The sequence below is a fragment of the Scyliorhinus canicula genome, chromosome 12 (assembly GCF_902713615.1).
Source record: "Scyliorhinus canicula chromosome 12, sScyCan1.1, whole genome shotgun sequence".
Lineage (NCBI taxonomy): Eukaryota > Metazoa > Chordata > Chondrichthyes > Carcharhiniformes > Scyliorhinidae > Scyliorhinus > Scyliorhinus canicula.
This window is the reverse complement of record NC_052157.1, coordinates 47,502,222-47,524,389: the sequence shown is the minus strand read 5'-3', so window position 1 is coordinate 47,524,389 and position 22,168 is coordinate 47,502,222. Positions and strand designations below refer to the sequence as shown.

Below are 22,168 nucleotides of genomic sequence, written 5' to 3'. Positions count from 1 at the left end.
AGATGATGCCAAATGGCATGCGATTGTAGCATAATCTGCCAAAAGGCGTGATGAAGGTGCAGAGCTGGACTCTTCCAGGTGGATTTGCCAAAATCCCTGTGATGCATCCAATTTGGTGAAGAAGCGCGCGTGTGCCATCTCACTCGTGAGGTCCTCCCAGTTTGGGATGGGGTAGTGTTCCCGCATGATATTCTTATTGAGATCCTTGGGATCAATGCAGATGCGCAAGTCGCCCGAAGGCTTCTTTACGCACACCATCGAGCTGACCCAGACAGTCGGTTCGGTGACTTTGGATATGATGCCTTTTTGCTGAAGATCCTTGAGCTGTGCCTTCAGGCTCTCTCTCAGTGGAGCAGGGATTTGTCGTGGTGTGTGGGCCACTGGCTTGGCATTAGGCCGTAGCAGAATCTTGTATCGATACAACAGCGTGCCCATCCCGTTGAACACATCTGGATACTGGGCGAGGATGTCGTCGATGCTGGCCTGAAGATCCACATGGGAGGATGTTGCGATGTAAACCCTTTGAATGAGGTTCAGCTGCTTGCAAGCGTGTGCACCAAGTAGGGATGCCCTGTCTGGCTTAACAATTTCAAAGCGTAACTGTGCTTGGATCCGTTGCACTGCCGGGATCAGAATCCTGTAGGCGTTGTTGCACACTCCAGATGCGCCATCGTCGGAATTGGGAGCGCTGGCTCCTGACTGTGGTGCAGATCTGCACAGGGCCTCGGTTCCCGCAGTTTAAACCGTGTGAGTCTCTTGCAGGGCAGTATTTTTTTAAATGGCCGGTGCCACAGTTCGAACACGTCATGACGTCGGTGTCCTGACGCTCCGTGCGTCATTGTACATGAGCAGTGCGGTTCTCAGACATCTGCATCAGCCATGATAGAATGCTCACATTCAAAGCATTGTCTTTGCATCTTTGACTTTGTCTGTATATATGTTTCTGGAACCTACCTCTTCATTCAGCTGAGGAAGGAGCAGTGTTTGAAACAAACCTGTTGGACTTTAACCTGGTGTTGTAAGACTCCTTATTTGACTTGTCCTCACCAGGATCTTTATTGAGTCTCGTGTATTCCTCTGGAACTACCCTGGCACGACTGTCCACTGTCATATAACCGTCTGCTGATGGCCGGATGTGGCCCCCACTTATATTGGAGTGCCTTGTCACATGACCACTGTCTTGAGACCGCATGGGTTGTCTGTACCGCCACCTGCTGGTTGGAGGTCGCACCACCAGCTAACTATGATATTGCTTACACGCAGGTCACCACATTTATAATCAGAGAGCACTGGACATTGTGTCAGTTGAATATGGAGATTGACTTCGCAAATAGCTCATCTTAAATGCTGGTCATGTTTGGAAATACAGCCTTTGACTACTCCTTCAGTTAAAAAAAAATCAGAGATTAAAAAGAAACTGCTGACTGTGCACACAATTATTAACTTAAAACTCCACAGATGCACATTCAACTCAATGCCACTCAGCTTCATGTTATCCGACAACGCAAAACGCATTGCAAATCCTGAGGCACCATTTTCTCTCAAAATTCTGTGCTTGCTGTTTCGAGGCTGCGGGAGCTTAACAACTTGAAGGCTCATGTGCTCTGGTTTTCAACTGGATTGGCATTCAGCCCTTGGCCTGATTAGTAACTTTTGCAGCTGATATAAAGGGGATTAAAGCAATTAACTGCCAGGAAATCACACGCTAAACTGTGAAACTGCAGGCCTGATTGCAGCCCCAGTGGTTAGGTGGCCCGTGTAGAATAATGTTGAGGTGGGTCACCTTAGGAAGGATATATTGGCCACGGAGGGAGTGCAACGTAGCTTTATAAAAATGATACCTGCACCATGGGGGTTAAGTTACGAGGAGAAATTACACAGATGAAGCCTGTTTTCACTAGAATTTAGAAGGTTAAGGGTGATCTGATCAAAGTCTTCAAGAACAGAGAAAGACGGGGTAGATAAAGACGAACTATTTCCACTGGTTGGAGATTCTTGGGGCACGATCCAATGGCCACGCTGCACCCAAAAAGCAGCTCGCCGCAGCGCAGCGTGCCCATTGAAAGCCGGGACACCCCGCTCCCAGGCTCTACCCAGCGCAACGCGTCGCGAGATTCAATGCAATGAATTATTAGAGGAAAGATGTAGTGGCATTGGAGGCAGATCAGAGGAGGTTCACTGTATTGATTCCAGAGATGAAAGGTTTGTCGTATGAGGAGAGATTGAACAGTTTAGGCCGATACTCTCTAGAGTTTAGAAAAATGAGAGGAGATCAAATCGAGGTACGCAAGATGCTAAAAGATATGAATAAGTTCATAAGAACATAATAACTAGTAGCAGGAATAGGCCATCTGGCCCCTCGAGCCTGCTCCGCCATTCAATGAGATCATGGCTGATCTTTTATGGACTCAGCTCCACTTTCCCGCCCGAACACCATAATCCTTTATTCCTTTATTTTTCAAAAAACGATCTATCTTATCTTGAAAACATTTGATGAAGGAGCCTCAACTGCTTCACTGGATGGGAATTCCATAGATTCACAATAGATTCAGAAGTTCCTCCTAAACTCAGTCCTAAATCTACTTCCCCTGATTTTGAGGCTATGCCCCCTAGTTCTGCTTTCACCCACCAGTAGAAACAACCTTCCTGCATCTATCCCATCTATTCCCTTCATAATTTTACGTGTTTCTATAAGATCCCCCCCCCCCCCCCCACTTCCTTCTAAATTCCAACAAGTACAGTCCCAGTCTACTCAACCTCTCCTCATAATCCAACCCCCTCAACTTTGGGATTAACCTAGTGAATCTCCTCTGCTCACCCTCCAGCGCCAGTACGTCCTTTCTCAGGTAAGGAGACCAAAACTGAACACAATACTCCAGGTGTGGCCTCAATAACACCTTATACAGTTGCAGCATAACCTCCCTAGTCTTAAACTCCATCCCTCCATCAATGAAGGACAAAACTCCATTTGCCTTCTTAATCACCTGTTGCACCTGTAAACCAACTTTTTGCGACACATGCACGAGGACACCCAGGTCCCTCTGCACAGCAGCATGTGTTAATATTTTATCGTTTAAATAATAGTCCCTTTTGCTGTTATTCCTACCAAAATGGATAACCTCACATTTGTCAACATTATATTCCATCTTCCAGACCCTAGCCCATTCACTGAACCTGTCCTAATCCCTCTGCAGACTTCCAGTATCCTCTGCACTTTTTGCTTTAACACTCATCTTAGTGTCGTCTGCAAACTTGGACACATTGCCCTTGGTCCCCAACTCCAAATCATCTATGCAAAGTGTGAACAATTGTGGGCCCAACACTGATCCCTGAGGGACACCACTAGCTACTGATTGCCAACCAGAGAAACATCTATTAATCCCCACTCTTTGCTTTCTATTAATTAATCAATCCTCTATCCACGCTACTACTTTACCCTTAATGCTATGCATCATTATCTTATGCAGCAGCCTTTTGTGTGGCACCTTGTCAAAAGCTTTCTGGAAATCAAGATATACCACATCCGTTGGCTCCCAGTTGTCTACCGCACTGGTAATGTCCTCAAAAAATTCCACTAAATTAGTTAGGCACGACCTGCCCTTTATGAACCTATGCTGCATCTGTCCAGTGGGACAATGTCCATCCAGAGGGATCGCTATTTCTTCCTTGATGGTAGATTCCAGGATCTTCCCTACTACCGAAGTTCAGCTAACTGGCCTATAATTTCCCGATTTTTTGCCTACCTCCTTTTTTAAACAATGGTGTCAAAACACCAATCCGCCGGGACCACCCCAGAGTCTCGTGGATTTTGGTAAATTATCACGAATACATTTACAATTTCCCTAACCATCTCTTTTAGGACCCTGAGAAGCATTCCATCAGGGCCAGGAGATTTATCTACCTTTAGCTCCATTAGCATCTGCTCCACGTCTACAATAAAGTAGACGTGGAGCAGATGCTTTCTCTTGTGGGGCACAGTAGCACAGTGGTTAGCACAATGGCTTTGCAGCTCCAGGGTCCCAGGTTCGATTCCCTGCTTGGGTGACTGTCTGTGTGGAGTCTGCACATTCTCCCCCTGTCTGCATGGGTTTCCTCAGGTTGCTCCGGTTTCCTCCCACAGTCCAAAGATGCGCAGGTTAGGTGGATTGGCCATGCTAAATTGCCCTTAGTGTCCAAAAAGGTTAGGTGGGGTTGCTGGGTTACGGGCATAGGGTGGAGGTGTTGGCTTGGGTAGGGTGCTCTTTCCAAGGGCCGGTGCAGACTTGATGGGCCGAATGGCTTCCGTCTGCACTGTAAATTCTATGATTCTAAAACAAGAGGTCATAATCTTAGACTAAGAGGTAGCAAATTTAAAACAGATTTGAGGAAAAACTATTTCCCCCAAAGGGTTGTGAATCTGTGGAATTTGCTACCCCAGAGAGCGGTGGATGCAGGGACAGTGAGTAATTCTAAGGAGGAATTAGACAGATTTGTAATTGGTAATGGTTGAAGGGTTATGGAGAATGGTCAGGACAGTGAAGTTGAGGCCAGGATGGGATCGGCCATGAACACGTTGTGGGTGTTAGGCTCGGGAGTCTAAATTGCCTACTCTTGCTCCTAGGTCATGTGTTCTGGGGAGGAGTTTCTCTGGCTGATTTCACAATTCAGCTCTTGGTCTGTAGCATTATAGATCACAGATGAGGAACATATCAGCCATGATAGAATGGCAGAGCAGACTAGATGGGCCGAATGGCCTAATTCGGTTCCTATATCTTATGAATTTATGAATCTCGAGCAAATCTGCATATAAGATTGAAACAGTTAGCCTCACTCTGATGTGCAGGTTCCCGAGTACCTGAGGCTTTGGGATTCATCCCCTTACCTTCGGAGATCTTGGGTGAGCGCCGTTCAGCACTGGTCCCCACAACCGGTCTGGAGAGAGATGCAGTGGTATTTGTCAAGGTTCACCCCGAGCAGCTCTGTGACACAGGACTCTACGGACTGTTTCCGGGGACACACACCGAGACAAACATCAACTGCTGCTGGAAGGTCATCAACTCGGTGAAAGACGCTCTATGGTCTGCCCGTAACTTGCTGATCTTCCAGTGCAAAGAATTGTCCTCGACCGAGTGTTGCAGACTGGCATATTCCAAGGTCCAGGGCTACGGGCTGAGGGACGCACTCAAGCTTGGGGCAGCTGCCGCCAAGGCGCAATGCGGAAAGACCACTGTGTAAGGTCTTACCAGCAAATGTACACCAAGGGGTGGGTAACAGTGTAAATCCCCTCGGTCCGGGTCTTCAATACTCCAATGTATAAAAGAAACATGACAATGTAAATATTTAAGAAAGAATTGTAACGTAAAGAGGGATATGTGTGTAATGTCATCCCAATTGAATGGAAGAAAGACAAGTGAATGTGTAACTTTGATGGAAATGTACAGTCAAGACAATTCGAAATGTTCTGTAACGTTTATTAGAGATTTTATGAATAAAGTATCTTTTTTGAAAAAAAAACTGGTCCCCACAACCAGACGGAACGGCACTTGTGGAGGTCTCCCAGGGGTTTGGAGGCCCCCAGCTACATGCCCTTTGGGCAGGTTGGTGCCCTGGTCCTGCTGGTGCCAAGCTGCCATTTTTTGTGCGTGAACAATCAGGCTGGGGTTGCTCGCCGTGGGTGTTGGAGGTGGGTGCGGTGGGTGCCAGGGATCCACCCATTTTGCTTTCAGGCTGGAGGGGGAGGTTGGGGATTGTTTTGGGGCCTCGGAATCTACAAATGGCGTCCCGATCTCTCACTGCAATGCGGAGTTCTGGTGGGTGGAGCTCCACACTGCACAAAACGGGGCTATGTACAGCCTCTGCCACGTGTTCCCCATTCAGGCCCTTTATTCAACGCGAGTCGCGCCCTAAAATTAGAGGGCAGTGTCTAAAAAGTAGGGCTAGGAGCGATGTTAGGAAGCAGTTCTTCATCAAAGAATGGTTGAGGTACAGAACTCTCTTCCACAAACAGCAGCTGGTGATTTTAAATCTGAGATAGATTTTTATTAAGCAAAGGTATTAAGAATGATAGCACAGTGGTTAGCACTGTTGCTTCACAGCGCCAAGGTCCCAGGTTCGATTCCCGGCTTGGGTCACTGTCTGTGCGGAGTCTGCATGTTCTCCCTGTGTCTGCGTGGGTTTCCTCCGGGTGCTCCGGTTTCCTCCCATGAGTCCTGAAAAACATGCTGTTAGGTGAATTGGACATTCTGAATTCTGCCTCTGTGTACACGAACAGGCACCAGAATGTGGCGACTCGGGGCTTTTCACAATAACTGCATTGCAGTGTTCATGTAAGCCTACTTGTGACAATAAAGATTATTATTGTTATTATAAGGGATAGAGACCAAAGGCTGGGATAGAAGTTCGGCCACAGTTCAACTCTGACCTCATTAAATGGCGGGACAGGCTTGAGGGGCTGAATGGCCTACTCCTGATCCTATGTTCCAACATCCTGTTTGTTTCACGATGGTGACACAGGGTGACACTTCAGACCAATGTCACTTTTGCTTCGGTTTCACTGAATTATCAGGTAGTTGAGCCAGAATTGATGGTACGACAGGATTCTATACCAATGGCAGCAACACAAAATCTCTGTAAATATTACACATCGATTAACAATCCTTACATCAGGGGCAGAAATTCATACAGTCGGAAGCCGTGTCAACAACTTGCTGTCCAGCACACTTGGCGTAATGTTTCACCCATTAAAGTCTGTATCATTCCGCTGCCGAGCCGGCTGTAACTGCCGCCAATGTTTTGATTGTTACTTGGCTGCAGATGTGGAGTGGACTGATTGGTTTAATCGGGACGACGAGCGAGGATCGGGGGACTGGGAGAAGCTGTCAGACCTGAGAGTTGCATTTCCTGGAAAAATCTGTGAGAGTCCAATCGACATTCAGGTAATCGCTCAGGATGCGAATCTAAACCCTTCGAACGATAGCTGAACATTTTCATCACTCATGCCAGGTTCAGTTTACAGGTATTCAATGAAGCGGTGAATTGAACTCAATAATTGAAATGGTGTTTTCCTTGATAAACATGGCACTGCTTTCACTGGGCAACAGTTTCCAATTAAAGCATTTATTCGTCACCCATTTCTCATTGGCAAAGCACGTTGCCCAAACACGCTTTGTTTCAGAATTTGATATATCTGCCCAGACACTAACAATCTAACAGCATAAACAGTCTCAGGCCTGGGTAAAAATAGCGGATCACAGTCATTAAAATGCTGAAGAAGTCAGTTTCTTCCCCCAGTAAGTTTGGAGACTAACACGAAAAGTCTTGCTATAAAATTATAACCATTCATTGCATTGTCCACCCAGAATTATGAATTGGTTTTTAAAGAAAAAAAGACTCAAATTTTACTGTGGGTGGATTATCTGATGGGCGAATGAGGGGGCAGGATTTTCCAGCGGGTTTCAGGAGCACAACATAATCCCTCGGGAGGGCAGAGCAATAACTCGCCCAGGAGAGGCTGGCCGCCTCCACGCTCACTGTCCTAGTAAGGTTGCTGGGCGGGCTCCCAATGCTGCCGGCCCAATCAGAGGACTGGTAGCTCTAGAAGCTCGAAAGCCCCACAGAGAGACAGGTGAGCTCTACTGATGCTGGTAGGTGACCTAGAAGATGCCTGAAAATGGAGGTGCCCTTAGTGAGGTAAAATAAATCAAACGTTTTTAGTGGAGGGAAGGAACAGAGCAGAATGCGTTCCAGGGGGTGGGAAGGAGGTTATTGTTAAGGCTGTGGAGATGCCTTTCCTTCTGAGACCCTGTCAAGAGGGCATGGGGTTTCTGGATCTAATCATCCCTCCCTGCCTACCACAGGCAGGCCGCCGTCATTAAATTGGCGGCCTCTTCGCATGGCAAGGGGTCGCCGTCATTAAATTGGCGGCCTCTTCGCATGGCAAGGGACCGCTGTCACTGGCAAAATTCCACCAAGTGCAAAAATCGCTAATCATGGCCTTAAGTAGTTCCATTGACTGCCTATCTCCATTTAAACTTCCCCAGCAGCTGGTCTTCATCAGGGAGCTGTTCTGAGGTGGCTCTCTGCTGATATCCCACCACCAACCCCCCTGCCTCCCAGGCTGCCACCTCTGGGCTGGGAAAACCCAGCCCACAATCTCACCCATTGCTTCAAAGCTGAGATGTGAAATCTTTGGGCTCTTTTAACTTCAGGCCTTCATTTAAATCTTGGCATTCCGGGCAGGAGACAGGTAGAAAATGAGGTGGCCCGCGTCAACCAAAAGGACCCGGCAAGTGTCAGAATCAGTTGCTCAGGCCAAGGTTACTTATGCTCCACAAAGCAAGTGGAACCGAATTTAAACAATCTGCCTCTTGGGACATTGTCTAGTTCTGACCTCCTCCCTGTCGGACTTGGGTGGTGATGCTGGGGCAGGCGGGCGGATGGGTGGCCGGGGGGGGGGGGGGGGGGGGGGGGGGTGCAACTCACCCCCTCTTCCTGCTCTGGTCATCAAGTTAAAATTGCAGCCAGTTCCCAATGACGTCACCTGGATTTGACATCATTTATTACGATGGATCCTGTCAGCTTTGAGCTGTTGCCCGTGCTGTCTGTTCACTGGGCCAGATTCAAATCATGATAGGGCAGCTCCAGGACAGGTAAAGTCACATGGGAGATTTAAACAATCTTCGCTGGGTGTGTCGCATTAAAATGCACCACCCAGTCCCTAATGTATGTTTTTCTCAAGCCAAACAAAGCTTTTTCCCCTCTTGTCCCTCGCTACTCTACCACTCCCACACACCCACTCCCACCCATTCCCAATTGCGACCAGTTTCATTGAGTCCCTGCAATGCAGAAAGAGGCCATTTGGCCCATCAAGTCTGCACCCACCCTGCCGAGGCCCACTCCCCCGCCTTCGCCCCGTACCCCCACCTAACCATGAGACACTATGAGGCAATTTAGCATGGCCAATCCACCTAACCTGCACATCTTTGGACTATTTGCTAGCTGTTGGGATTTTTCTTGACAGTAAATTATAATCATTGGGTCAAGTTGCCTCCCGTTCTCACACTGTAACTTCAATGTAAGATTGGCAGGAACCCTGGAGATGCAACATTGTTGGCCAGTTACACATTTGCCCTGAAGTTTCTGCCAAAGTTACAATGCGAGACAGGAGGTTTTTCTGCAGAAATCCGACAGAAATGTGTTTAGTAATGTGCGTTTATGCTTTAGGTTGTTACTGTTGATGGAACCCCAGCTAGCCGAACAGCACAGGTGTTCCATATGCACGATCAAGATTATGGATTTGTGTGCAGGAATAAGGATCAGGCTAATGGAATCTGCCATAACTACAAAGTGCGCTTCCTCTGTGGTAAACCAGGTCTGTTCTGAGTACCTGCTGTAATTGCTAATTATGCTCTAGATAAATATGTCAGGCATGACCTGAGCGTGGTAATTATTGAGATAAATCTGCTCATGTGAACACTTAGCATTCCCATATTCAGCTCTGTGCTAAATTTAACATAGCCGTTGTACGTTATCCATAGAATTCCTCCAATGCAGAAGGGGGCCCATTCGGCCTATCGAGTCTGCACCGGCCCTCCAAAAGAGCACTCTACTGACACCCCCTTTCTTGCCCTATCTCTATAACCTCATAGCCCTACCTAACCTGAACATCTTTGGACACTAAGGAGCAATTTGGTTTTAGCATGGAGAATCCACCTAACTTGCATATTTTTGCACTGTAGGATGAAACTGGAGCACCCGGAAGAAACCATACACATAGGGAAGAAAGTGCAAACTCTGCACAAGCAGTCACCCAAGGAACCACACAGTCACCCAAGGCTGGAATTGGACCCGGGTCCCTGGCATTGTGAGGCAGCAGTGCTAACCACTGTGGCACTGCCCGCCTCCAAATACCCTATAACATATTAAGTCTTAACTTGCTTGTCACAATGTCTGAGTCATTAAGTAATGGGAAAACACTGTAAACATTTGGTTGTCACACTGTAATCGCTGGCCTCTGATCACCAGGTAGTATTGTAGCAGACGTTACCCAGGCCTGTCTGCCATTTTGTTATCTCATCCACTTTTCTTTGTCGAATGTTTTACTCGGGACTCCTCTCCTACCTGGCTAACCACAAGACCAGATTCTGAACCTCAGTCAGCAGCACACCCATTCCTGTTTCCATTCCTCTGTAATAAATGTCCTCATTCAAGTTTAGTATTTAGGACTACCTACCCAAGCCATCTGTTAATAACTACTGAGTGGAGTTGGGCCATCTTCTAAAAACCAAGCCCATAGCCTAATTAATGAATGCACTCTGAAGATCAATTAGTAGTGGTAGTAAGCTCCCCACCTTGACTCTCAGACCCTCTGATCATCTTGTGACCCTGGTCCTCCTGAGCCCCTGACTTCTCCCTTTTTTGCATGCTTAGGTCAGAGTTGCATAACAGTTTTGGTCTCCTTACACCAGGATGGACATACTTGCATTGAGGGAAGTTCAGAGAATGTTTAGTCAGCTAGTTTCCAAGGTGAAGGAATTGTCTATGAGGAAAAGTTGGGCCCATACTCATTAGGGTCTAGAAGAATGAGAGGTAACCTTCTTGGAATATATAAGAGTCTGAGAGACTTGACAGGGGAGATGCTGAGAGGATGATTTCTCCTCATGGGGGAATCTGGAACTAGGGGGCATCATTTCAAAATAAGGCTTTGTCTAATTAAGATGGAAATCAGGAGGAATTTGATCTCCCAGAAGGTTGTAAGTCTTTGGTGTTCTCTACCCCAGAGAGCAGTGGAGGCTTAAGGCTAACGTAGACAGATTTTGAATCTACACGGAGTGAAGGGTTATGGGGAAGCGTGGGATGATGGGGAGGGGGGTGATGGCAGGCAGGAAAGGGGAATTGAGGTCATGGTCATATCAGCCTTGACTTAGTGAATGGTGGAGTGCTCTGAAGGAATTGAATTGCCTATTCCTCCCATTTTTTTATATTCTGCCTGGTGGCTAGAGGCGGTTAAATGTTAAAAACGTTACCACAATATATCCACAATCTGAATGACATGTGCTTTGGGATACATTAGATTACCCTTCAGGGACACCGCTTTCTATTATCTATTCCAGTATTGTTGAGTGAAAAGTATTCAGCACCATTTGAACCTCGGAAATTAATCTTGTATTTCAAAGAATCATAGCATTTACAGTGCAGAAGGAGGCCATTGGGCCTATTGAGTCTGCACCCTCCCCAAGCCCACACCTCCACCCTATCCCCACACCTCCACCCTATCCCCATAACCCCAACAAACCTTTTTGGACATTAAGGGCAATTTAGTATAGCCAATCCATCTAACCTACACATCATTGGACTGTGGGAGGAAACCGGAGCACCCGGAGGAAACCCACGCAAACACAGGGAGGACGTGCAGACTCCGCACAGGCAGTGACCCAAGCCGGCAATCGAACCCGGGACCCTGGAGCTGTGAAGCAACTGTGCCAATCACTGTGCTACCGTACTGCCCGACGCATTTAAAAGATCTATTGAAAAGATATGTAACAGAGGAACTGAAGCCTTCTGCCATTTCATTGTGTCATCTCTCACCTACCCTTGCTTCTGCCATTTGTCCTGTTGCATGTGGCCCAGTGTGTTCACCGTGTACTGACTGTAAGGAATGGGAGCAGTGAGTCCTTTCACCTCTCTGCTCTGGATTTGAGTCCAGCCAGATTAGTGGGATGAGGATTTCCATGTGACATGAGTTGGGAAAGTCCCACTGGCGATGTCACAAAACACAAAGTCAAATCTTGTTTCTTTACAACCATCACCTGGGCTACTTTCCCACATATTAGATGGCATGTTCTGCTAGGAATTAACAGTTACTGACCTAACGGGTTTTGTTACTCAGCCTTGTCTCAGCCCGTGCACTTTCTGCGGATAAATTCAGAGACATGCCATCATTTACACTGGGGACATGGTTACTTAACCCGTTAGTTAACATTTTTATTGGGTAAGTGGTTAGTTAACTAGTTTGGTTTTGCATAAATACATTTTATTCATAAAATATCGAGAAGAACATTACAAACATTACAAAATGGCCATCACAGAAAGTGCAATAATATTCAAGTTTTCTATATAAATCCTGTTGCACTCTGAGGAGCTTCAATCCAGTCAAAGAAAAGTTACAGACATTTCAAAATAGTCATTACAAATGGTGCAAAGATTTTAAGTTGCCTACCTTGATCAATCTGCACTCTGAAATGCTTCCATACAATTGTGATACATCTGATTCACCGTATACATTCAATGTGAGTCACACAGCCCGAGGGGCTTCTGTACAATTCCCCAACCCTCAGTTCACTATGGCTGAAAGGTCTTAGACAGTGACCCTCACCCATTGCACCTCTGCCCCACGTTTTGGTGCATCCCTCAGCATATAGTCCTTGACTTCTGAATTTGCCAGTCTGCACCTGGTGGGGGACAACTCTTTGCGCTGGAAGACCAACAGGTTTCGGACAGAAAAGAGCATCTTTCACCGAGTTGATGATCCTAATTAGTTGAGAAATGTCAAAGGATCTTTACCGCAGGTGCGTTGGGATTGGGTGATTGTTTTTTCTTACTCGGTTGCTGTTCCAGTTGCTGAACTCACTTTACACGAAATAGGGAGTTTAGAAGTTTACGACATCTGTCATTATTATTGCATTTCATTTAAAAGGTGGGCAATTAAAATATGTTATTAACCTTTGAAAGAAGAGGAAAATACCATCCAAAACTTGCAAGTACACAAAAATGAACTGCTGAAGATGTTTTTCTTTCATTTTTATGCCCTGTACAAGCTGTTCCGTATAAGGTTCTGTTTTAAAGAGGTTGAAAGCTTGGCAGGAGATGCTGTTTCATACTTGCACATTCAAACCTTCATTTCTCTTCTTTCAGTGCGGCCCAAGGTGACCGTCACCATAGATACACATGTTAATAGCAGCATTCTGGAGCTTGCGGATGATGCCAGAACCTGGAAAGCTGGTGATGTCATCTTCGTTGCCAGCACAGACTATTCCATGCATCAGACTGAAGAATTCCGGCTCTTACGCTGTCCAGAATGTAAAGCAAACCAGGTCAAAATCCAAGGTACAATATTTTCAACTGATAGGATTGGCTTCCTAGCAGGAAACTCCATATCATGAAACGATTAGGTGCAGACAATGAGGAAAAGACTGGCATTTAAATTGCTACATTGGGTGAATGGACTGCATATCATACAAATACCAGAGTGGCATTGGTGCAATGGACAATCCACGCGACCCTACCAGAATCAGCTGAAAGCAGGAAATGTATGGTGATCCAGGAGTCGGCAAATAAGGGGTGAAGTAGTTCGTAGAATCACAGAATCCCTACAGTGCAGAAGCAGGCCATTTGACCCACGGAGTCTGCACTGACCCTCCGAAAGAGCACCCTACCTCGGTCCGCCCTTCCGCCCTATCCCTATTCCCTAACCTGCACATCCCTGGACACTAAGAGGCAATTTAGCATGACCAACCCACCTAACCTGCACATCTTTGGACTGATGTGGAAATGCCGGCGTTGGAGTGGGGTGAGCACAGTAAGAAGTCTCACAACACCAGGTTACAGTCCAATAGGTTTGTAACAAACCTGTTGGACTTCAACCTGGTGTTGTAAGACTTCTTACTATGCTCATCTTTGGACTGTGGGAGGAAACCAGAGAACCCCGTAGGAAACCCAAGCAGACACGGGGAGAGTGTATCGACTCCACACAGACAAGGTTGGAATCGAACCAGGGTTCCTGGTGCTGCGAGGAAGTAGTGCTAACCACTTTTAGATGCACGTTGTTGCCGATTGCAATGGGACCACAAGAAAAGGTTTCGAGAAAAATTAGAATAAATGTTTCGCAGTCAATTGGGACAGGCTGTTTGTGTAGTCAGTGATTGATTGGTCAAGGTTAATTGTTTTAAAGAGACTGGCCATAGTTTTAAACATTATGCTTTCTTCGTTATCTCACATTTGTGTTCGGATCTTCCCACACACTGTTTTACAATCTCTGCTTTGGCATTCTGTCTGATCGCTTCCTGGTTGGGAACCATTCCCCCACCTTCTTTGGATCAGGGCTTCAGGCATATGTCCCACAATTGGCATTGATTCCCCATCAATGAAGAAAAAAGAAGCTCCTCGCCCTATCACAGCTGTCTTGTTTCTGTATGTGCTGTTGCACATGGACCAGTCATTATTACATCAGTCATTGTGTCCCAATCACCAAGGTCTTTGCCAAAGCAGCCATTGTTCCAGATCTTTGTCAGATCACAGTTGTTTGACTTAATTTTCCTAAGGAGGTGACTAAGTGTGTAGATGGGGACAGTGCAGTGTATGTAGTCTACTTGGACTTCAGTGAGGCTTTTGACAAGGTCCCGCATGGGAGGCTGATCAAGATGGTAAGACCCCATAGGATCCAGGGAAATTTGGCAAATTGAATCTAAATTTGGCTTAGTGGCAGGAGGCAGAGGGTGATGGTCAAACGTTGTTTTTGTGACTGGACGTCTGTGTCCAGTGGCGTACCGCAGGGATCGTTGCTGGGTCCCTTGCTGTGAATGTGGGTCGTATGATCAGTAATTTCTCAGATAACATGAAAATTAGCAGTGAGGTAAATAGTAAGGAGGATTACAGGACGATATAGACAGACTGATCAAATGGGCAGAACAGTGGCAAATGGACTTTAACTCTGAAAGTATGAGGTGATGCGTTTTGGAAGGACTAACAAAGCACGGGCATAGACAATGAACAACAGTATGCTAGGGACTACAGAGGACTAGAGGTCCTTGTGATGCATGTCCTAAGATCCCTGAAGGCAGCAAGACAGGTAGATAAGATGGTTAAGAAGGCATTTGAGATACTTGCCGTTATTAGCCGAGACATAGAAAATGGAGCATGGAGGATATGATGGAGCTGTATAAAACGCTAGTTAGGCCACAGCTGGAGTACTGTGTGCAGTTCAAGTTGCCACACCATAGGAAGGAAGTGATTGCACTGGAGAGGGTACAGAGGAGATTCAACAAGATGCCTGAGCTGGAGCATTTCAGCTATGAAGTGAGGCTGGTATTTTCCTGAGAGCAGTGAAGGCTGAAGGGGAACCTGATTGCGGTGTACAAAATTATGTGGGACATAGATAGGGTCTACAGGAAATACTTTTCCCCTTAATAGAGGGGTCAATAACCAGGGGACATAAATTAAACCCTGACCTAACCTGAACATCTTTGGACACAAAGAAGTAATTTAGCATGGTCAAAACACGGGCGTTTTACTCTTGACATTCTTCAAGAAAGTCCAGAGTGATTCTCCTACCTGAAAGGGGCTGGCAGGGCATCGGAGTAGTGCTCGCAGCTCTGCCTGCTGATACAGGGCCCTGCACTTCCGGTCGGGAGTCCGTGCATGTGAACGGCAGCGGCAGCCGCCCCGCGCGACATGGCGGACTCACAATGCGGAGCAGGCCCGACAATATAGGCCCCTCCTGAGATTGCGCTTGCCCGTGGATCAGTGACACCCGATTGCTAGCCTGGATGTCCCTGAGACCACCCCCAGGTGAAGGATCCCCCCGCCCCCCCACCAGGGGCTGAGTCCGCAGCCACTGCCGACCATTCCCGGCAGGTAAAACGTAGTTAGAACCACGCCGTCGGGAACTCGACCAGTTTTCTTCGGTGAATCACGGGGTGGGGGGAGGGCCTCTGTCAATAGCCCCCTACACGCGCTGCGTAGACTGGGTGCTCTTTCAGAGGGTCGGTGCAGACTTGATGGGCCGAATAGTCCCCTTTTGCATTGATTCTATGGGGAGTGGGCCGAAGTCCGAGGCTCTTTCAGAGGATTGGTGCAGCCTTGATGGGCCAAATAGCTTCCTTCTGCACTGTAGGGATTTCATATCTATGTTCCATGTCTATGACTGCCTCAGGATGGACACTGAGGGACAGAATGCCCATTGTTATATGAATAAGGAAATGAAAGCCTTCCGAATAATAAATCTGATTGTATTTAAAGTTGTACCAAGGTAAGACCAATGTCCACAATACATAGGAGCATGTAAAATTGATGGACAGGAACTGATTAGCCAACCCATACTCAAGATGGCTAGAACATTGTGACTAAATATCTCTTACCTTTCCCCACTACTCTGCAGTCAGGCAATCTCCTGGAGAATGCAAAACAAAAAGTATCAGTAAAAAGAAAAATAGACTGGAAAATTCCCCTGCAGTCTTTCAGCTGTGCAGGAATGAAATGCGTTCAGTTATTTACATTTTAGTGCATCGCAATTCACTTTGATATTCTTCCTTACCTCCTGCCAGTGATCCCCAGTGTGTTAAACCTCCGATTACCACATACCTTTCATTGTTGTCTAATTATTCCATAATCTAACATGGCAGATTCCTACTTGGAGAAATGTACAATTGCCAAATATTTCCAGCAGATTATACTTCATCCAACATCTGCCAAGTTTTGAAATTCCAAGTTGTCAACATTTGGCACTTGCCAGAACGCTGACAGAGTCTGTTAACGTTCCCTGAGAACTCAAAAAAATGCTTCCCTTCACGGAATACAATAAGCACAACGCAGAGCTGCAAACTCCTGCACACTTTGTAAGATGTCTGTGTGGAGTTTGCACAGTCTCCCCATGTCTGTGTGAGTTTCCTCCCACAGTCCAAAAAGATGCGTAGGATAGGTGGATAGGTCGTGATCAATCCGCGGGGGTTACGGGGATAGGGCGGGCGAGTGGGCCTCGGTTAGCGTGCTCTTTCGAAGGGTCGGTGCAGACTCGATAGACTGAATGTAGGGATTCTGGAAGGGATGTAGGGAAGTCTATGGAAGTGAAAATTATCCAAACCTAACTAGCCAAATGTTGGAGATGAGTAATGTCACTGGGATGTCTTTGTCACCTATTCCGTGTGTTTTATTTGCTGTTCCATTTCTTGTTTCTTTCTCCTTTTTCACGCTTTAAGGGAAAGTTTTTGTTTCTGCCAGTGGCATTAAAGGAGCGATGTCAAATTAGTTTTGAGTTAGACATCAAACTGATGCCATTGAAGTTAAATGGGAAATTTGTGTGGGCTGGATTCATTTTGTGATGTCAATTGACACGGTGGCCAATTTGACATTGCTTGTTTTACACTAACCCTCAAAGTTAAAAAGACACCTGTTCACCTTCAGAGTACCAGTTAAAGAACCACCAGGTGATATACTCGCACATATTCGTTCCTTAATCTGAGTTTTTCCACCTTCCTGGAGGTCTGGCTGGGTAGGTTTCAGGTAGACATGGTGATTGAACCAATAACAGGAGGTTTGAAGCCAGCCTGCTGATAACCTTTGAATTCTCTTCATATCTAAACAAAACCAACATGGTGGGGAATGGCAAAGTTGTTCACAATATATATCAATGATTTGAATGTGGGGACCAAATATGATAGTTCCAAGTTTGCGGAACACTTAGCAGAAATGTGTGTTGCGGTGAAAATGCAAAGCAGCTTGAAGAGGATTTGGGCAGACTTTGAGTGGACAAGAGCATGGCAGATGAAATATAGTGGGGGAAAATGTGAAGTTATCCACTTTGGCAGGAGGAACTGATATGCAGAGTATTTCTTAAATGGTAAGAGATTGAAAAGTGTAGATGTACAAAGGATCTAAGGTGCCCTCATCACCAAGTCCCAGAAGTAATCTAATATGAAGATGCAGCAAGCAATTAGGAAGGTTCATAGAATTTTTTTTTTTCATTGAATGTACAGTGCAGAAGGAGGCCATTCGGCCCATCGAGTCTGCACCGGCTCTTGGAAAGAGCACCATACCCGAGGTCAACACCTCCACCCTATCCCCATAACCCAGTAACCCCACCCAACACTAAGGGCAATTTTGGACACTAAGGGCAATTTATCATGGCCAATCCACCTAACCTGCACATCTTTGGACTGTGGGAGGAAACCGGAGCACCCGGAGGAAACCCGCGCACACACGGGAAGGATGTGCAGACTCCGCACAGACAGTGAACCAAGCCGGAATCGAACCTGGGACCCCGGAGCTGTGAAGCAATTGTGCTATCCACAATGCTACCGTATGGTGTAGTAAAGTCTTGCTTGGTTAGACCGCATCTGGGGTACTGTGTAGGAAGGGTATTATTGTCATAGAGGGAGTGCAATGAATATTGACCAGACATTGATCCCTGATTGATGGGATTGTCCGATGAAGAGCGATTGGGGAAACAGGGCCTGTATTCTCTAAAGTTTCAAAGAATGAGAGGTAATCTCATTGAAACCTACAAAATACTTACTGGGATAGACAGGGTAGGTACAGGTAAGATGTTTCCCCTGCTTGGGCAGTTGAGAACTGGGGCACAATTTCCAAATAAAGGGGAAGGTACTTAGTGTCTTGTTATGCTCTTAGCGTAGCATAAGCGGCTTCCTTGATGTGCACTTGACAAAGGAAGGTTCAGACGTGGAGATAACTTCAACACGTTTATTAAACTATTTGCAATTCTCCTACTGTTAATCCTTCTATAGCTACTCAGACTGACTAACCAGTCTGCTACAATCCACGTGGTGGGTGTGATGTTGAATCACCCTGTGTCTGTACTCACTGTGTCTCCACTGGAAAGAGGAAGAACATGTGTGTTGTGTCCTTTATATATGGGTTGGTGTAATGCCCTCCTGTGGTCGTGTCACCTCTGTGTGTATCGTGAATGCCCATTGGTTGTGTCCTATCTAACTGTTCTATTGGTTGAGTGTCTGTGTGTCATGTCTTTGGTGCTCCCTCTAGTGTCTAGCTAGTCTATATGTATTTACATTAACCCCTTGTGTATTTACAGTGATGCATATCACCACACTTAGGGCTGAGATGAGGAGAAATTTCTTTACACAGAGGGTCGTGACTATTTGGAATTCTCTAGCTCAAAGGGTTGTGGGAGGGCTTTGGAAGCTCTGTGATTGAGGATGTTGTTTTAAGCAGAGATGAATAGATTTCTAGATACCAATGGCACGAAGGGATTTGGGAATAGTGTGGGGGAAAAGGCATTGAAGTGGATGATCAGCCATGATCGTATTGTATGGCGGAGCAGGCTCGATGGGCTGAGTGGCCTCCTCCTGATCCTACGTTCCACGGACAAGAAATGGTCAGGTATTTAGGTGAGATCTGACTATGAGGGAATATAATGAGGTCTGAATTAACGATACAGTGCATGTATGTAAATGCACGGAATGTGGGAAAAAGGTTAAATGAGCTGCATGTGTAAATAGCCTCTCGGGAACATTATGTTGTGGAAATAATTTAATATCCAGGACTGGGTGCTAAATATTCCTGCCAAAAGGTGCTCATGAAAGATAGGGAAGGAAAGAAAGAAGGAATGGGAGCAGTATTGATTAAGAAGAGAGGATGTCCTGGAGGGAATGTATCTATTTGATTCAAGTTACGAAACAATAGAGGCATCATTACTGAGTGTAATCTACAGACCACCAACTATTGGGATAAATATAGAAGAGTATTGAAATTATAGAGAGATGCAGAAACTATAGAGCAGTGGGGGACTTTAGTTAATCTACTATAAGTAGAATAGTCATAAAGGACAGAGAAATGGAAGAGTTTCTGAAGTGTATTCAGGAGAGTTTACTGACAAAGTACGGGCTGGTTTTAAAGAGTGCCATGTTCTCCATCCCATCCGTCTAAAATAATCATTTGGGGGATTGTGCACCACAGCATTGGCTGCCCCACTCAGAAGAGCATCAATTGGCTCACGGTGAAGCTTCTGCCCTCATCTGGGGAAAAGGTCCTCCCTTAGAGACCTTCTGACCAATCAGATGTCAGTGTCACATTCAAACAGTGGCCATTGCTGAGACTACAGGCAGCCCCCAAACAACAAGAGGTTGTGATGCTGGACTTTGAAGTTATTGCAGGGTATTGGTGGGACCTGGCTGGGAGACCCCCAGTGAAGGGGGGGGGGGGGGTCAACCCCTAATCTGAAACAAAAATACTAAATTGAAGGTGTTTGATACTGAGTTGAAGCATGCATAATTTCAGTGAAGTTAAAGGGGCAGCACGGTAGCATTGTGGATAGCACAAATGCTTCACAGCTCCAGGGTCCCAGGTTCGATTCCGGCTTGGGTCACTGTCTGTGCGGAGTCTGCACATCCTCCCCGTGTGTGCGTGGGTTTCCTCCGGGTGCTCCGGTTTCCTCCCATGGTCCAAAGATGTGCAGGTTAGGTGGATTGGCCATGATAAATTGCCCTTAGTGTCCAAAATTGCCCTTAGTGTTGGGTGGGGTTACTGAGTTATGGGGATAGGGTGGAGGTGTTGACCTTGGGTAGGGTGCTCTTTCCAAGAGCCGGTGCAGACTCGATGGGCTGAATGGCCTCCTTCTGCACTGTAAATTCTATGAAATTCTATGAAAATGCAACTGCCCAAGTAAATTGGGTTAAATGATCCACAAGCAGAACTGTAATGGAACAATGAGCTGCCTTTGAAGAGGAAATGGTGTGGGTACAGTCAAGTTACATTCCCATCATGGGGTAAGATAAGGCGACCAAAGCCAGAGTTCCCTGGATAACAACAAAAGGGGCCTATGACACACACCAAGTGAGAACCAGGCTGAATATAGGAAGTTTGGAGGGGAAGTGAAAATGGAAATGAACAAAGAGAGAGAATGAGAAGAGACTGACAGTTAACATGCTGCATAGTGGCACAGTGGTTAGCACTGCTGAACTTCCAAACGGCATTTGATAAAAAGCCACACAATAGACCGGTCAGTCGAGTTAAAACCCGTGGGATAGAAGAGAAAAAGGTAGCATTGGTATGAGGTTGACTGAATGACAGGAAATTGAGAGCAGTGGTGACTAAAGGAGGGTATACAGCGGGGTTCCCCACAGGTCAGAATTAGGACCTCCGCTTTGCTTGATCTATATTAATCACTTAGACTTTGAGTGGGCAGGGCACAATGTCAACATTTGCAGATGACACAATTGGACATATTGGACACGATTAAACGGGAAACAAAATCAGAGTCCGTTTCTGAGCGTGTTTTGCAGGATCTTTTTCGGCGGCTGCAGCGGCGAGAAACACCTGGCAATCTGGCACTCGTGCACCTTGGCACTGCCATCCTGGCAAACTGGCAGTGTCCTTGCCATCCTGGAAGTGCCACCTGGGAACTATGGCAGTGCTAGGCACTACTGGAGTGACAGGCTGGCAGTGCCAAGGTGCCGAGTGGGGGCAAGAGCACTGGGGGGGGCAAGACCACTGAGCGTGGGGCGAGAGCACCGAGGGAAGAGTACCAAGCAGGGAGCAAGAATATCGAGTGGGGGGGGAAAGAGCACTGTGCAGGTAGAATGAGAAGGGAAAGAGCACAGAGAATGGGGGGGGGGGGGGCAACAGCATCGAGTGGGGGGCAAAGCACTGTGCAGGGGGGAAAGAGGGTGGAAAGAGCATCGTGCGGGGGGGGGGGGAGGGGGGGTGGGGGGGGGCAAGAGCACCGTGCAGGGAGTGGGGGCAAGAGCACTGTGCAGGGGGAAAGAACGGGGAGGAGCAAGAGCACTGACTGGGGGGAAAGAGCACCAAGAGGGGGAGTTAAGGGAGGGAAAGAGCACCGGGGGGAGGGAAAGAGCACCGGGGGGAGGGAAAGAGCACCGGGGGGAGGGAAAGAGCACTGTGCGGGAGAAGAGTCCGAGCACCAGGTGACGGTAAGGCAGCAGACCCCAGCCCAGCACGCGAGACAGTAGCGTGGGCAGAGGACCTCATAGGCGAGCAAGGTGAGAATTTGATTGTTTTGTTTTGTTTGTTCATGGGACGTGGGCATCGCAGGCTGTGCCAAAATTTATTGTCTATCCATAAATGCCCTTGAGGGGACAGTCAAGAGTCAACGACATTTCTGTGGATCTAATAATAATCTTTATTAGTGTCACAAGTAGGCACACATTAAAACTGCAATGAAGTTCCTGTGAAAATCCCCTAGTCGCCACATTCCAGGATCTGTTCGGGTACACGGGGAGAATTCAGAATGTCCAATTCACCTTGCAGCACATCTTTCAAGATTTGATGGGAGGAAACCGGAGCACCTGGAGGAAACCCACACAGACACAGGGAGAATGTGCAGACTCCGCACAGTGACCCAAGCCAGGAATCAAACCCGGGTCCCTGACACTGCAAAGCAACAGTGCTAACCTCTGTGCTACCGTGCCGCCCATCTGGAGGC

General features: G+C 46.9%; 1 protein-coding gene across 3 annotated transcripts in view; it reads left to right on the top strand.

Moving 5' to 3' along the window:
• LOC119974219 (cell migration inducing hyaluronidase 1) overlaps positions 1-22,168 on the top strand; it is a 292,877-nt gene that overhangs the window by 162,731 nt on the left and 107,978 nt on the right. For all 3 annotated transcript variants that reach the window (XM_038812976.1, XM_038812974.1, XM_038812975.1), the window contains exons 9-11: positions 6,793-6,914; positions 9,202-9,349; positions 12,892-13,083. In XM_038812976.1, coding sequence (XP_038668904.1) covers positions 6,793-6,914; positions 9,202-9,349; positions 12,892-13,083 — 462 coding nt within the window. The remainder of the gene's footprint in view (positions 1-6,792; positions 6,915-9,201; positions 9,350-12,891; positions 13,084-22,168) is intronic.